A 16,458-nucleotide genomic window follows, 5' to 3' on the forward strand; every position below is an offset into this window, starting at 1 on the left:
GAATATAATATTTCAAGTCTTACCTATGACATTTGGTCCCATTCTTGTTTCTCCTACAGTCGTCTCCATCCAGAGTAGATTGAGCTCTGACCATACGAGAGCAGCGACCCTTCCTCTCTCCATTGCTATCCCATCCCCCCCCCCTCACCCTTGGCTCTCCTTGTGAACCGTTCGCTATCATTCCATTTCCCTCTTTTGGTGGACGATGAGAGTGGTGATGTCGATGTCCTCTTTCTTCTACTTGGATGTCATTGGCTTCCTCCTCAGGTGAACTTGTTTGGTGGTGGTGGCTCCTCTCCCCTTTCCTTTCTTTCATCTGGCCACTGTTGGTGGTGTGTTCCCTGTTCCTGCTATGATGGGTGTGGTGCCTTCCCCCACGGCCGTTGCCTCCATCCCTGCTTTCTCCAATTCTGTCCCTTTGCCGGTGATGTTTCCTGGAGTGTGTGTAGAAGTCATCTCCCACCTTGTCCCTTGTGTCCCCTGACTCCTCCCACCTTCCTTCAGGGGGCCTGCTGGGTTTGTCACCATTCCTGGCCTCCACCACAAGTGGCCGGTCCAAATGAGTCTTCATGTCTGGGTGCAGGTTGAGGGCGGAGGACAGACGGAGGCGCTCCTCTGGGTCAAGCTCATTGAATAGGGCCTCACTGCTCGCCCTCATGTTGTGTCTCCTGAGCTGGTTGGTCCTCTGCTCCCACACTGACATGGTCTTTGCTGACCGCTGCTGCTCTTTACTGCACACAGGAATAAAACCCACAGAGAAAGACAATGTAATATTGATAAAAACGACACAGAAACATTTTGTGTCTTGTTTATCATTACTTTGTCTAAGTTCTGATTAAGTATCACCACAGTTACATCCAGAGTTACATCCACAGTTACATCCATCGACACCATATTTTCTGCCAATTCAGTTTTTACTTTGTTGTGGTTATCAAGCCCCTAATTTTGAACCAATAACATACTAACCCATTTTCATTACTTTGAGTTTATTTTACAATTTTAAAATATTTTCAGACTATTTCTATATATTTATTTTATTTAGATACATAACGAACTTTACATAAAGTGGTCAATGGATGTATTAACAAATGTTTGCCATTGTTAAGTGTTCACTTACCATATGCCTGGTGTTATAAATACCTACTGTAATATGTTTTACAGCTCAGAGGAATATCATGACATTATCTGATTATGACAGATGTGGTATTTTACTGCTTTTTTTCTTTTTTGAGCAGCATACTACCCCTGTCCTTGAGTGAGAAAAGAAAAGAGAAACCATCTTAATTTTGGTTTCAAGTTATGTTCAATGAGTCGTCAGCAGTCTGAGTAAAACAAATTCAACGGGTATTTTAAAGTTTAATCTTTTGGTATCACATTCGATCATTGCGCTTTAGACATATTTATTGGACTGAAGTCTGCCTCAGACTGCTGAAAACTCATTATACTTGTACTTTAGACTGCATTTTCGCCAAGGTTTGTGGAACAGGAGCTCGATCACTTACAGGTTCTTCACTCCACCCAGCAAACCCAGCACACAAGAAATGGCAACACCAGGATGTCTCACTGCAGTAAAAGCTCAACATTTGGATGTTTGTCCACAGCATTAGGTAGGCAATTAAAGATGTTTTTGGAATATCATATCTTTTGGAATAGCTTTACGTACTGTTACATCGCAATTGAAACCAATGGACAGAAGCTATGAAGAGTAGAAATTAAAGCTTGTACAAAAGAGAAATTAAGCTTGTACCATGACCTCACAAGCTAACTTTCAGGAAAATCTATTTGCAATCAATAAGCTGTTACTGAGAATTGTTATTTGGCCTCATAACCATGCCACACAGCCTAGAGTTTTACATATGCTGATGAAAATAGTAGTGGTGAAAAACATATTGTATTTAATATTAATGCCATGTGATTCACAGTGTGAAACACACAGAGGCCTCATTATAGACAGCAGCTTTTAAAAGTTGGATTGTTTTTGTCATGTCATATCATATTTGGCAAACATCTGCTCTGATGTGGTATGCAAATAAGTCTGTTAGGACCAGTTCTCGTGTTAAATGGAATCAGGCAGGACCAACATGCTATGGATGATGGCTATCCCTGACAGGTGCTGTAACTGCTTTAAGAAAACCAACAAGCCCACTTCAGATGACTATAGTACAAAATCGTTGAAATACTACTTTTGCACAATAAGAAAGTAAGTGAAATCAAATCCAAATCAAAAATAGTTTTATGTCCATACTGTGTCTGCACAGTAGGATTGATTTTAAATGGGGCTTTATGGGCCTGTTAAGTTTGTTTCATCTGGTCACCTGTACCTCAAGACTCGTCGGGCAGGGGATGGATAGACAGTATAATGCCTAAAAGAGAGACAGAAGACACAAACAGACAACACAGAGGACACAGGACAGGTATCCACAAAGAGGTGAGCACACACATGTAGTGTTTAGACTGTATAGAACAGAAACAGAGATGTAGAACTGAAGAATTGGAGAGAATTGTTTTGTGAAACACCAGCAAAGAACATCTATACATTCTAAGCAAGAGATGGGAAATGTTGAAGAGATTACACTCAGCTATAGCATTGGGTTTGTGTGTTCTCAAACAGGTGAGGTTTTACGTAAGCGTTGCTGGCCTTTCATCTGCACTTAAATTGATTGAGGCTGCAGATCTTCAGGCAGGAGAGCAAACTTACAGCTCAGAGGTGTGTTTCCTTTTGACCTGGGCTTATGCTGTCTTTTAAAGTGATGTCCATATGTCCTACGATAACAAACAATGCCACATGGCCTGCAGTGATAACAACACTCATAGAAATTAAACATTTATACAATAATTATTCACATCAGAGAGCACAGAATAGATTATGAATACCTGTAGGCGTAAGCACAGATGATGTGCGGCCATCAACATAGTGCACAATGGTTGGTTAAGGCCACAGGGAGGAAAAACTGTGTTTGTGTATCAACAATAACCCTGAAAATTACATTTACACTGGCCTCCAAGCTTAAAAGTTTTATGCCTTTATGCTATTTGCACGTAATTATGTTTTTCTGCTCTGTGAAGCACTCTTTAATCGCCTTTATTTATATAAGAATCATAACTACATTTCACTTTACTAGCAATAATGAAATGACAGACTACAATTTATTGTTCAGGAGGTCAAGAGGACAGTAGGAGAGGAAGCAGGCAAAGAGAGGAGAAGGAGGAAAAAAGAAAAGAGAGTGCATAAGAAAAATGGAAAGAGGAGCAAATAATGAAATGAAAGACATGACAGAAGGACTGAATAGGAGCAGAAGAGAAGGAAAAGGAGGAGGAGGAGAATATTGTAACAGAGATTGGTAACTCACGGTGACTGAATGCTGCTGATGGACGACCTGCGAGAGAGTGCATCTCGATTTTGCTTTACAAAACTGTACATGCAGAACAAAAACAAAAGAAAAAAAATGAGACATACATCTGAAGGGGAGAGGTGGACTGTCGGTCTGCGTGTCCACCAGTCCCCTTCTGTTTTACAGTAAAGGAGTAATCTTTGTGGCCTCTTCAAAAAGGCAATTTACAAAACGTGGTTGTCAACCAAGGCATTTTTAACAAAAACCGAACCTGAAAACCATTCAGGGATTTCATTCTAAAACACGATCAAAATACAGTTACTAATGAAATTGCATTTAATAGTAAAAAATAGTTTTATATATTTTGATTGTGAAAAAACACATATTCCACGTTAATTTGTTTCTTGTAGTCTATAGTTATTTTGTAATGAAACCCTGAGTTTCTTTGAAACAGAACACAGTTACAGTAACACACTGTCCAATGTGCAAATTGAGAACAATGAACACGCACAGATGCACAAATCACAACATAACAACAGTAATAAGATGAAATTGTTTGGAAAGTTAGCTGACCAGTGAATTACACAGCAAATCATTTTCTAAACTCATTTTCTAACTGACCTATTTCTTAGTGAGGACGAAGGCAATTAAGAAACTGGTGTAAATCAGTTGAATCACTTTTATGAAATTAAAGGGCTGTGTGACACTTCATATCACACAAAAGGCTGCATAGTATTATTATCACTAAGTTTACTGTTAACGTGCATTTAGAATTCACTTCATAACATAAAGATTTTTTATTGTATGACAAAAAATGTTGTTTTTAAAGTAGAGCAATGACCTCATTCAAGGGGAAAACATACAATCAATAATAAATACGATAAAACCACTGCTAAAATCTAGCATGAATAGTTCAAGCATCCTTAGTTGGGTCTACAGTTCAAGGTAGACAGTTGGGTGTAATACACAAGGCAACACCAGTGGAACACTCACAGTGGGAGTAGATGAGGATAAGTCTAATGTATTTAGGTTAAACATGGCGTAAACATGTAGAGATTTCACATGAGGTAAGAAGGGACAGAAGAATGACACACTGCATGAAAAAGGGACATTTAACTCCAGCGTGGGATTGAACACGGCTGCTGTCAGAGGGATGAGATGCTCAGAAACTTACGCAGCTATTGAGATGTTGGCTGCTGACAATGGGCTGACTTCCTTCACCTCCAAAGCCTTCTGCAGGGCAAGCTTTTTATTGGCTGCCTCCTCTTGCTCTTCTTCATCCTTAAACCAGTAAAGATTGAGACAAAAACTGTGTTTATGGAAAATATAGTAATATTTTTTACATGGTTTAATGCAAAATACAACAATTTCTTTATACTGCTACTTTCTGTGGTATCATAGTCCTCAAAAACAATATTCAGAGTGTTTGACTGAGCACACCTTAGTCAGCTCCTGTGCATTGGCCAAGTTATCGACAGCAATAGCCAAGAAGACATTCAGGAGGGTGTCTGAGAAACAGGATTCATGGGAAAATACAGTTTATATCTCACTGTACTACAGATGCAGCAGCCTAAAACTGCTAAGTGATGCTGGTGGATTCTAGACTGACTTGCAAAACCCCTGTGATGATGTAATGAAAAAGGGGAGTTTCATACTTACAATGTTGGCCTCGATATTAAAAAAATGTAATACATAACTCTCTACTCTGTGCAAAATAACTAACAATATTTTGGGGGCTTGGTGGCTCAGTGTTGGGCATTGGGTTGGGATGCAGAATGCCACAGGTTCGAATCCCACCCTCTGGTGCGGCTCAGCCCAGCCACCAAGGGCCACCCTGGTGCCGTTCCCAAGCCCACAAAAAATGGGACAGTTGCGGCAGGAAGGTCATCCGGTGTAAAAAAAAAAAAGACTATTATTACTCCCTTACTTATTACTATCTGTCAAAAGTACCTTGCTAAATTACTTGTATTACTTTTCCGACGGGGTTACGATCTGAAAGAGTAGAAGTGAAATAGTGGAAGTGGGCAACATTTCATCCATCACATATGCAGCCACAAGCTTTATTAGTTGTTGTTGCTTGTTGAAGCTGCTGGTGTTGATTAAAATCCAGCTTGTCATTAGCCACTGAAGGGCTACAGCCATCCTCTACAGCAGAGGCCTCTTTGTTGGAACACGTTGTGCTGTGTGTGTTTCAAGAGGTTTGAGGTCATGTTTTTCACAGTAGTCTTACCACTGCAATTTATTTGTTACAATGTTTGTATCACCTTTCAACCTGCCAAAATCTAAGAAATGTAAATATTTGCACTTCCATCATACCAACTTAATGCTTATGGTGCTGCTAATAGTAAAGAAAAAATAGTTTAAAAAAATAGTAGAGCTAATGCAATGACTTTGAAAATTAAATGTCAGATTCAAAAGCAATCTTTGCCACAGTGACAACAAAAGTACGGAGGCCCTGAGAGCTCACAGCACTGCAAATCGAGAAAGAACACACAAATTTAAAAAAACAACTTCATCAATTTGACACCACAGGCACAGAATTAAGAAAAGCGCTGCAACAGTAACAACACAACCAAATGATAAAACCCAGTGACATCCTCCACAGTAGGCCTGAATAGGCTTGTTAAAGGTGGGAGGTGGGAACAGGGTGGAGTCATCAAGATGTGACGATTACAAAAGGGGTATGTGAAGCCAGCTATGTTCACGTGGAGAACCCTTCTCTCAGCAAAGGAGGTGCACTGAGAATCTTCACATTTTTCAAACTTATTTATTTATTTATTTGTCCTTTCGGCTTATCCCCTGAGTTCAGGGTCGCCTTGTCCGCATGTGGCACAGTTTTTACGCCGGATGCCCTTCCTGATGCAACCCTCCCTAATTTCTACCGCAATCCTCCACAGCTGGGGAGGGGAATGGGCTGTTAGGGTTTCAGTGTCTTGTCCAGAGACACTTCGACATATAACCCATATAACCGGGACCGGGGATCGAAACCACTGACCCTGTGGTGCGTGGACGACTGTCTTACCAACTGAGCTACAGCTGCCCTATAGAATTTTCACCAACATTAATACTGTACTGGAATTACTGGAAATGTAATTTATTTCTAGTAACATTACTGGTAACATATTACAGCTCAACACTGGATACTATTCAGGTAAGTTCTGTTAGCCATGCATGCACCAAAGTCTTTACATTTTAAACCTCCAAAGCAAGCGTCGAAACAAATTCTACCTGGCTACAACATCTCTTTGTGACACATTTTGCTCATACATCAAGGACAATCAACATTCTTAACTTAGGAAACAACTTTGCCAACACAAATCCAAAGGAGTCCTGGCCCACTTAGGAATTTCCATAAAATGTCATTCAAATTCTACGCCATGCAAATCACTGTGAAATGCAGGACGTTTGCACGCTAATAAAGAATAACAACCGTTTCCACAATTTGATTCTGCCCCTTCTGATACAAATACCCTCAAGTTTAAACGAGGTGATGTTAAAGAGGATACAATTTCCAAAGAGTGTGAGGACGATGAAGTAGATGGAGGAGAACATGCCCCGCCGAACACCTCCTTGAGACTCAATCCCGTGGTACATCACAGCGTTCCAGTCTTCACCAGTAAGAATCTGAGGAAACACGAGTCAAAATGAGGGCAGGGGACACAAGTTGGATGTAGAAACAAGTGCAGAATTAAATTACTTTACAGAGTAAAGGGTTATGAGCACAGACAAATTGAAGGATTATGAGTGATCTCATTAGGGGACAGAAGGTACACGGACCAGTCATTCCAATTAAAATGACTGATAACAAGCGTTCTTTCTCCATAAAGTGTATATTCCCATGTATTCGGAAAATGTGGAGCGCACATTGTATACATTGTAAATGTATGTGTGTGTGTGTGTGTGTGTGTGTGTGTGTGTGTGTGTTTGTGTTTGTGTGTGTGTACACGCTAATATTTGAGCGGCGTGTGTAGGGAGGTCTTACCTGGAACACGGTGAGAATGGCTGCTGGGAAGGTATCAAAGTTTGTTGTTGGCGTCTCATCTTCAAAGTTAAATCTGAAAGAAGCAAAATGAAAGAAACATTGCTACAAAGAGAAGCAACAAGACAAAATGTATAAAAATGTAGTCAGATCTTATGAGGATCTACCTGCAGTTCAGGAAATACGAACAATAATAAGAACATCAAAATGTAATTATTTCAAAGATTAAAATGAACAGGAAAATGTACAACTTGGATGTATAATGCTAGGTGACTCATTTTGTGCTACATTTTGTCTGCAACTTTTTTATTATCTACATTTATACCACAGTACACCATCTCATACACATTTGCACTTCTATACTTGGTGAGGACCCTTAGTGATATAATGCATTCCTTTGCCTCTAATGCTAATCCTAGAGGCTAGGAACATAATTAAAAACTTTACCCTAAAGCCCTCAGACAGCACTTTGAATGACTGATGTTAGACATGGCGTCTTAAATATCCAAAAACTCCAAAACCTACACCAGCCCTCCCAAAGATAGAAGCACAGCACAAGGGTAAAAGGAGGCTTTTCGGTTCCTGCACAGCTCCCAAAACTAGTGTGTTCAAGGATGAGGGGAGTCATCTTGTATTGATAATCTTTGAGACAGAAGGAGAAGGAGAGTGAGGTGCAGCAGCAGGAAACAACAGGGAGTCATGCTGTCAAGTCCAAAACACACTGCCTCTGCGTCATTTGACGTGTCACATGCACAAAAAGGAGAAACGCGGATGCAGTGGGTCAACAGATCTGTGTGGCGTACAACCATCTAATATGAAGCAAATAAAGTACATTCTAAATGTTGTGTCGATTAAGGAATTCTCTCTTATCTCGACTTCCTTCCTCCCCTGAAGAGCCAACCACTGCTCACCAGGAAAGGTCTGTTTTTAAACATTTCTTTGTTAGTTGTAGGAATCTGGTTAAGTTCTTTCTTGTCCTTACTGACAGCTTTAACACTGTGTAGAAGCTTACAAGAGAGGAAATCAAAGTAGCCTAGATATGCCAAGCAGAGCAGTGAGTGAGTGAAAAAATGTCTTCCTTCTGGGATATTAGTGCTTTAGCACCTCCAAAGTTTAGGGAGTGGTGAGTTAAATGGGTATGAATAGCAAAACATGGCCATGGTGACACGCATCCTACAGTGCCAGTACATTTTGGGCTCAACGTAACAGAAATCCTAGAGGGAAAGTTGAACACACTTCAACACTGGGATAAAAACAGTGACAGAAAAAACCAAACTAAGTCAGAAATACAGGTTAAGAAGGAAGGAGGGAATAAGGTCGGGATTTAGTTTTACATCTTGTAATCTTTCTAGCTTCTTGTCTAAAAAAAAGCTGTTTCACACAATTTCTGAAACAGTTTTTACCCAAATAGCTTTCTGAACCCAAAGGTATTGAGTTTACACAAACTGAAACACTTACAGTAAGCTCACTGTAATTACTGTGGCACAGATTTGACTTGTGATTTCTCTTAAAAGTTACCAGATGGATCTGGTTTTATATCATCACTACATGCACATCTTCCACAGAAAGGATCTAAATCGGTTCACAAATCCCCCAAATAACCCAACAAACCTGCCAAAACCTGAATCCATGGTCTTGAAACTGAAGAAGAAATGAGAGAATGACACAAATGTGTATAAGGGTGGGATGTCCTTCAAATGAAAACAGCTTACATGGCTCATTCGTGATTTCAGTTCAACTTAAATATAGAGAAAAAGACATTGCTTGGGTTGAACAGAAAATATGTTCCAAACTGAGGTCAAATTCTAGACAGGTTTTAATTTAATTGTACAAATGAGTTCTGTTGTTTATGAGTTAGTAAACGTTCTTTAAATATGTCAAAGTGAAGAAGAATCTGGTGATTTAAGCTGCATACATTTAGTAATTTGGCAGACACTTCTATCCAGAACAACACACACATAAGAACACACATAAGAACAGTTCAACATCTGGACTAGAAGATCAAACCCGCGATGCTGCATTTAGAGACCAAAGGGTTCCACCTTTTGAGTCCAAACTCTTTTTTTTAGTCAATGTGAGCTTGTATGATTCAATTCATTACAGAACAAATGTGTTGGTTACCAGTTACTAACTGCCTGCCCTCACCTGTTATCATTTTGTTAACCGGTTCCCTCCTGTCTTAACTCCCTCTCACCATTCACTCCCATCTTTGTTTTTTGGTCAGCACCTCCTCTGTTCACCCTCCCTGGATCTTTACCCACCCCCTCCTGTCAATTCCCATCTACTGTAACTGCTAAAGTCAGTCTGTCCACCTTGCTGGGTTCTCCGTCTGGAGAACCATTGAGCAAAGGAAACGACATTTTCAGAGAGAAATCTACCTAAAGAAATCAGTATTCTCCCACCCCTACCCTGATTTCAAAAATCAGCTTTGCGGAGAAACAGTACAACTGTAACCTGGTTACTTAAGTCCATGAAAACAAACTGATTGTTACTGATCTGTGGAATTAATGAAATGAGCTTTACACATCTAGGAACAACCGTATAATTTAAGGCATGAGACTTGTCACATAAAGGGGTTTCTCTTCAGAGCAGGTCCTCTGATATGTGTGTGTCAGCATGTACTGTGTATATGTGTATTAAATACCACCTGATAATGGTTTCTGGGTTTGATACAGATATCACCATTTGAGAGTAAAGTGTAAACGTATACAGGATAAACATTTTCTGTGATGAAAATAAAACTGAGTAGAATGTTTTAAGATATTTTCCAAACAAACAACCACAAAGGTTATAATCCCAGATGTTAGAATAAATATTCATTCAATATTCGTTTAAATTCATTTAAACAGTAAAAGTTCCATCCTAGCTATAACTTCCCTTACTCCTTTTTAAATTCCTGGTTGTCTTTTTGGGCTTTGCCTTTTGCCTTTTTACTTGAATTGTATATCAGCCTTTTACCGGGCACTGCCTAATCCCTTCCTTGGTCCTCTTATTTGATCCTTGCCTGCTTTTGTCTGCCGCATTTACATGAGCGAGTCTTTCAACTGTGAAACAAAGATATAATAAAGATAATCTGAGAAAGTTAAACATCAGATGAACTAAAACTAAGTACTAAAATACACCTGCTCATAAATTAAACACAATACAAAACACAGGAAGTCAACAAATACATTATTACTTACTAGTCAAACAGCAAGAACATCAGCTCAGCATCTGTCTTTTATGCTTTTATCTCTTTTTGCTCCCGACAACAGATAAAATCCAGTCAGATATTTGCTATTGTCTGGTCTGTTGCTCAGTAAGTCCTTCTTTTTGTCAACCTCACTTTCTCAGATATCGCTTTCTTGGGTCTTTTTGCCACCTCTGCCCTGTTGAGCCCCATACTAACAATAGCGTCCTCTTAGGTGGTGCTGCAAAGTGTAAATGCAGTTCTCAAAAGAGGTTCCAAATGCCATTTACCTTATTACAAGTCAGTATACCATTAAAATGATTTTGAAGCCGTTTTAACTGTAAAAATTAGGGGATTTATGGGAAATGTTCCACTAGCATCAGTCTTCTGACTGAATGGGAGCAAACCCATGGCAGCCTGCAGTGTTACAAAATTAATATTTAATGGTGATTAATGAAAATCCAATATTGGCCAGAAATATCAGCCAACATGTATCAGTCTTTTTCATGCACCGGACAGGGAAAGAGGAGAGTTGGTGGAGAGAAGGGAGGGGCAACACCCTCAATAAGCTTTTCCTGCCTTGGTATGTCATATTTTCTCCCCCTATGCTGCTTCCTCTTTGTCCTTCTCTGTCTTATTACTGCATCTTCCATTATGACCGACCCCCTTTCTTCACTACACCCCGGCCTCCCCTTTTTCTTCCTGCGTAGTTCCAACTCTCTATTCTGCTCTCCCACACTTCTCCCCTCCTTCCTTGAGGATTAGTAAGCTCAGTGCAGGGAGCAGCATTTTTCTCTGGCTCCTCTGTGTGCCGACCTCTGTTTTCTTTGATAATAAGGATTGGAAGCGTGCAGCTCAGCTTCCATGTAGCCTGGGAGACTTTACTAAATCAATGCTGAAAACAAGAGTCATGTGAGGCCTATGAGCCTTTACCCTCCAATTCTTCAAACAAGAGTAGCATGTTTATATTGTATAGGTTAATGCAACACAGCATGAACTGGAGATAAGTGCTGTATGATATTGGAAAAAAAACTGCAGAGTACTGGGACTGTGATATTAATGAGGGCACACATGGGCTCCTGTATGCTTATGTGAAGAGAAGAAATTAAAATGGCTTTTACTGTATGAGGAATAAACAGAATACAAAGAGGCAACCCCTGCATTTACTAAATCTGAAACTAATCCTGGATTTCACTGAGGCTTCTGTTATTATTAACCTCCAAAATGACAAACTGCAGAGCAGCAGTTTTTTCATTAAATGTGCCAAATGTTTCAAACATGTGGAAGCTACAAATTGGAATTAGAAAATTATAAGTAACTGAGATTCATAAAGCGTAAACATATTCTATTGTCAGCCAGTTGGTTATGCATTTTGCTAGTAAACCTCTTTGTAAATAGGCTAATTACCTACTTATTAGTAGGGTTACTAAGGTAACCTTAGTAATAGAATAATAAATAAAGCTTAACACATTTATTATTCTTTAAAGTTACTGAAAACTATGAATGGATTGATAAAAATGTACATTCTTCCAGTGTAACCAAATCTGCTTAATGATATTGAAGATTTCAAAGAAGACTGATGGGAGTGGATGAGTCTGTATTTTTTCTTCACAAGATCAAAAAATTTCTGCATGACCTGGCCAAGACTTTTTTTCCTAATTTGTCAGATTAAATTCTAACTCTTAAACATCATAGACAGTCCAAGATTGCACTGTCAAGCTGGAGATAAACTGTCTGGCATTCAGATAACTAACTAACTAACCAACTAACTAATTAACTAACTAACTAAATAAGTAAAATATCACAGTCCAGACAGGAAGTGGTGAAAACACTGCATGCTAACAAGCTGGAGCTAAAACCTACAATGCCATCTCTCCTGTGTCTGAGTAAAATTAAGCAACAAATTTCTGCACTTTATGAAAGCAGCAACCACACAAATGTACTACACATGTACACAAATGTAGTACAGTAGTGTATTACAGTAAATCCTGCACATTTCCTATGAGCTTATCATCACATATTTTCTTCCCAAACAGTCCGTGCTGTCCTGTGAGTCTCAGCAGGGAAACCGTCCTCTGCCTCAAGCTGTTTATCTTTCAATTCTCACAATTTTACCAGGAGATGACTTTTGGTGTTTTGAGAGAGAAAACATAATCTCTGAGCCAAAAATAACGTCAGAATATAACAGTGCACTTCTTTTTCTCCCTAGCAAGCTATATAATCTTCTATTTACGACTTAATGTGTATTTCCATCAAACAGCATTTCGCTAGAGGAGTAGCTGTGTTTAACTTCATTTTGAAAAAATTCAGGATTTTCTGAAGCATAAAGAAGAACAATCTTCGAGCACAAAAACAGTGGATTCCCCATTTTTAAGTTAAAGCATAATTCTTAAAATACTGACACCTAATTTTTTAGGATTAAAGGTCAAATGTACAACCGAATGAGCGTGAATGTTAGTACAGACATGATTGCAGAGAACAATGTGTTCAGCCTGATGTGCTTGGCTGGCTGAAAGCACCACGCAGACGTCAGACTCATCTCACACTTGTCCATCACCAGAGACTGATGCGATGTTAATGATGGTGCGGATTGATGTAAGACTTGGCACCATGGCAACAGGCCGCTGCTTCAAAGACATCCAGTGGTGGTGTGGTGTTTGTGAAAGGTGTCAGTTCGAGGCGACGTGGTTTCATGCGAAAGTGACATTTCACTTCAGAATGTCTACAGTAGTGGCAAAGGTAACAACACACCATGATTCACTGGTCTAACCATTTTCCGTAAATGCATATTCTTTTCTCTTAAACAGGAGAGGGGAACCCACGTGCCCCAAGGGCTGCTGTCACACTTGTTTTTCAACTACCCACTGCTGATTACCTGCATCAGGTACAGTATGCTTAGTCAACCAAAAGCTAGAGGAGCAGGGTGTAGAACAGAGATAGCTGAAAAACAAGCAGGGCTGTGTCCCTCAAGGAGGATTGGTTCCCCACCCTTGTCTTAAAAGTGATGCACCTGTGTGCAAAAGTTTACATCCCCTTATTTTGAAATGGCAAAGATAATAAAACAAATATGTTTTTTTTTTTCATCAACATAAAATTTTGGGCCCAGATACCTATAGTATAAACGTTGCTTCACCAGTAATAGATTCAAGTTAATTTGAATTTTTAAAGTTAATATCTGGGGAGACACAAACTTTTGCACTAATACCATATTTGTTGTTCTAACAAATTTTTTTATTAACTCCTAGACCATTTTGTAATTGCTGATGATAGAAGGAAATTTGTATGAGCTGAATGTGCCTTGTTATTTTGTTAGGATTTTGGTTAAGTTTGCATCCCCTTACATTCAAACTCAGTGTAAGGGGATGCAACCCTTCAAGTGCTAAGAGACATAAATAGGCTTTAAATTTTGAAACAAATCTGCCCAGACACAAAAAATAGGCTGTTAATATATATCAATGCTGCATGGGTGAGGCAGTGTCTGTGTGATAGGAGGGGATATGTGGAGAGAGAGACAGAGTCAAATGTGTGTTTAGATAGTCAGGGCTGTGTGCCAGACCTTTAACTGCAGCAAGCTCAGATTCATGAGGTGTTTTTGTCATTAGAAGACATGGAGCTCCTGCTGAGAGTGAACTCAAAGGAAAGTCGGTGCTGCTGCTGCTGCACCAGCTACATGCTGCGTCAACACGTCTGTCACACTGAGCCAGGGACCACACACCGGGAGTAGGGTCAGGTGGAGGGAGGGATGGGTGGAGGAGAAGAGCAGAGGATGTTTTTGTGTGTGTGTGTGTATGTGTGTTGAATTGAGGATGAAGGGAAACAGGAGGAAAGAGTGGCTAAAATGTGGGAAGAGTGAAAGATTACTCACTGTCCTCCAAAAAGCTGCATGCCGAGCAGAGCAAAGACCACAATGAAGAGGAAGAGGAGGAAAAGCAGGCTTATGATGGACTTCATAGAATTGAGGAGGGAAACCACAAGGTTCCTCAATGAGTTCCAATATCTGAAAGAAAAAGGATTGATTTTAAACATTTTGGGAACACATATAACTTTTGCCAAAAAACAGTGACAGTAACAGCTGTAGGTGGCATAAAACAAATCAATGTTTCAGGGACAACAGCTGCCAGTTTCAGTGAATTACAGGATTACAGATGATCTACAAAAGCACTGTCATCAAACCCTAACGGGATTGTCAGTTTGGAGAGAAAAACATTTAAGAAGGCCTGGTTACCAGTGATGCTTCTTTAACATAGAAATTATATCTCCAAAATGCAGGCGTTTAAAACTCTTCACACAAATTTCAAGAGTTTCTGATGAAGACTGACTCTATATTCAGTTTATTCAAGACAGTAAGTACCAACAGACTCATATAAAAATACTTTTGAGACACTTGTTCTTTACTGGACTATTTCTATTTTGCCCAACTTCTGACTTTTATTTCCAAACAAATAAGAAAGAAATATTTTCCTAACCCAAATTTAACTGTGTTAATTACTAATTACTAATTACTTTGCAGAACTAAAAAATATAGAAAAGAAATAACCCATGCTCTATTAAAATGTAAGTACAATAAAGTGGTTTATATCAGCTCCACCCTCACAAGATTTTTTTTTGTTCCACACCACGTTTCTATATTTTAGTATTTATACAACTGGTGTAGTTTTTTGCTGCACATTTGAAAGTTTGTCAAACAAGTTTGAATTAAATACCAACAGCAACAAATACTGTTTAACCATGCAAAACCATTTTTGTATTGTCTTAAATTCGTCATTCTTTGTTAATGAGTTTTGTTCACACAAGCGTTCCACTTCAGATTCACCACACTCCCTTATTTGCACAATTTCATCATAATCTCTCATTACAGACTGACTGATGGCACCTGTTTATTAAGAACTGTGTGCCCATGAGATTTAATCAATGCCATTATCAATGCAGCTTAAATTGCTGCCTGTTCTGCTTCATTTGGGGTAAAGTTGAATTCACAAAAATGTTAGAGTAAAAGGAATAATTTCACACAGTAGAGCTTCCAGTCTGCTATCACAATACATAAATAAAAAAACTCTTAAGAGCATCACATAGTTGCTGTAAACGTCCTACAACAACTAAAACATGTACTATTAATAGTACATCTGTCAGTGATCTGTGATCACAGCAGTGCTGTGACAGAAATAAAAAAGAAATATTTCAGGTTGCATGAAATTAAGACACTATAAATGCCTTTCTGTAGCAATTTCTATATCACAGCTATACCCCTATGTGGATTTCGTTCATGACTGAAAGAAAATTTGAAATATGGGAAAATTGATGAATACTACAATTTCTCTCAACTCACTAATATGTGGCAGTTAAGAAGAAATCGGTTTATATGAGTGGGTCTTGCATGAGGCCAATTGTTGTTAAACTTTTGCACTCTGAAACTTTGTTCTGTTCTTTACTCAAAATGTTAGGGTTAGGGTACATACGCCTTAGATGGCGTTTTGTGTTGGCCAGCAGTGATGAGAGAGAATTCAAGTCAGGCAAATCAACAGCTGTTATAGTTCATCTGCAACAGTTACTATGCCCCTAAAGTCTGCCACAAGTTTTCAGGAAGTAAAAAAATATTAGGAGTCAACACATGTTTGACTCATACAAATAAGGCCTATTGTAAAACTTGCTCAAATATTTTCAGAGATGCAAAGACAAATAGGACAGGTGAGTGAACATCCTCTGCTGTTCCAGTTATATCCTCAGCCTAATCTCTAAATATTGAGAGGTAAGTTCAAAGAACACTCACTTTGTGACTTTGAATATTCTGAGCAGACGCAGGGCTCTCAACACACTGATACCAAACGATGCTCCAGGTTTAATCATGTCCCAGATCACCTCAAAAATACTTCCTACAATCACCTGGAGAAGAAGCACAGAATAAAATGATCACTTTTAGTATTTTGCATGTTGGTTCAAGTTGGTTCAAAACACATCAAATTTTGCCCTAAACCAAAAGA

General features: G+C 39.1%; 1 protein-coding gene across 7 annotated transcripts in view; it reads right to left on the reverse strand.

Annotated features, from left to right (window-relative positions):
* cacna1bb (calcium channel, voltage-dependent, N type, alpha 1B subunit, b) overlaps positions 1 to 16,458 on the reverse strand; it is a 140,982-nt gene that overhangs the window by 46,908 nt on the left and 77,616 nt on the right. For 5 of the 7 annotated variants that reach the window (XM_067485211.1, XM_067485207.1, XM_067485209.1 and 2 more), the window contains 9 exons: positions 16,248 to 16,360; positions 14,346 to 14,477; positions 8,923 to 8,952; positions 7,315 to 7,387; positions 6,839 to 6,956; positions 4,773 to 4,840; positions 4,507 to 4,613; positions 3,351 to 3,413; positions 24 to 731 (listed from right to left, as the gene is read on the reverse strand). In XM_067485211.1, coding sequence (XP_067341312.1) covers positions 24 to 731; positions 3,351 to 3,413; positions 4,507 to 4,613; positions 4,773 to 4,840; positions 6,839 to 6,956; positions 7,315 to 7,387; positions 8,923 to 8,952; positions 14,346 to 14,477; positions 16,248 to 16,360 — 1,412 coding nt within the window. The remainder of the gene's footprint in view (positions 1 to 23; positions 732 to 3,350; positions 3,414 to 4,506; positions 4,614 to 4,772; positions 4,841 to 6,838; positions 6,957 to 7,314; positions 7,388 to 8,922; positions 8,953 to 14,345; positions 14,478 to 16,247; positions 16,361 to 16,458) is intronic. The other 2 variants (XM_067485210.1, XM_067485208.1) reach the window with 1 other exon arrangement.

Source organism: Channa argus, chromosome 18, assembly GCF_033026475.1.
Source record: "Channa argus isolate prfri chromosome 18, Channa argus male v1.0, whole genome shotgun sequence".
NCBI classification, from domain to species: Eukaryota; Metazoa; Chordata; class Actinopteri; order Anabantiformes; family Channidae; genus Channa; species Channa argus.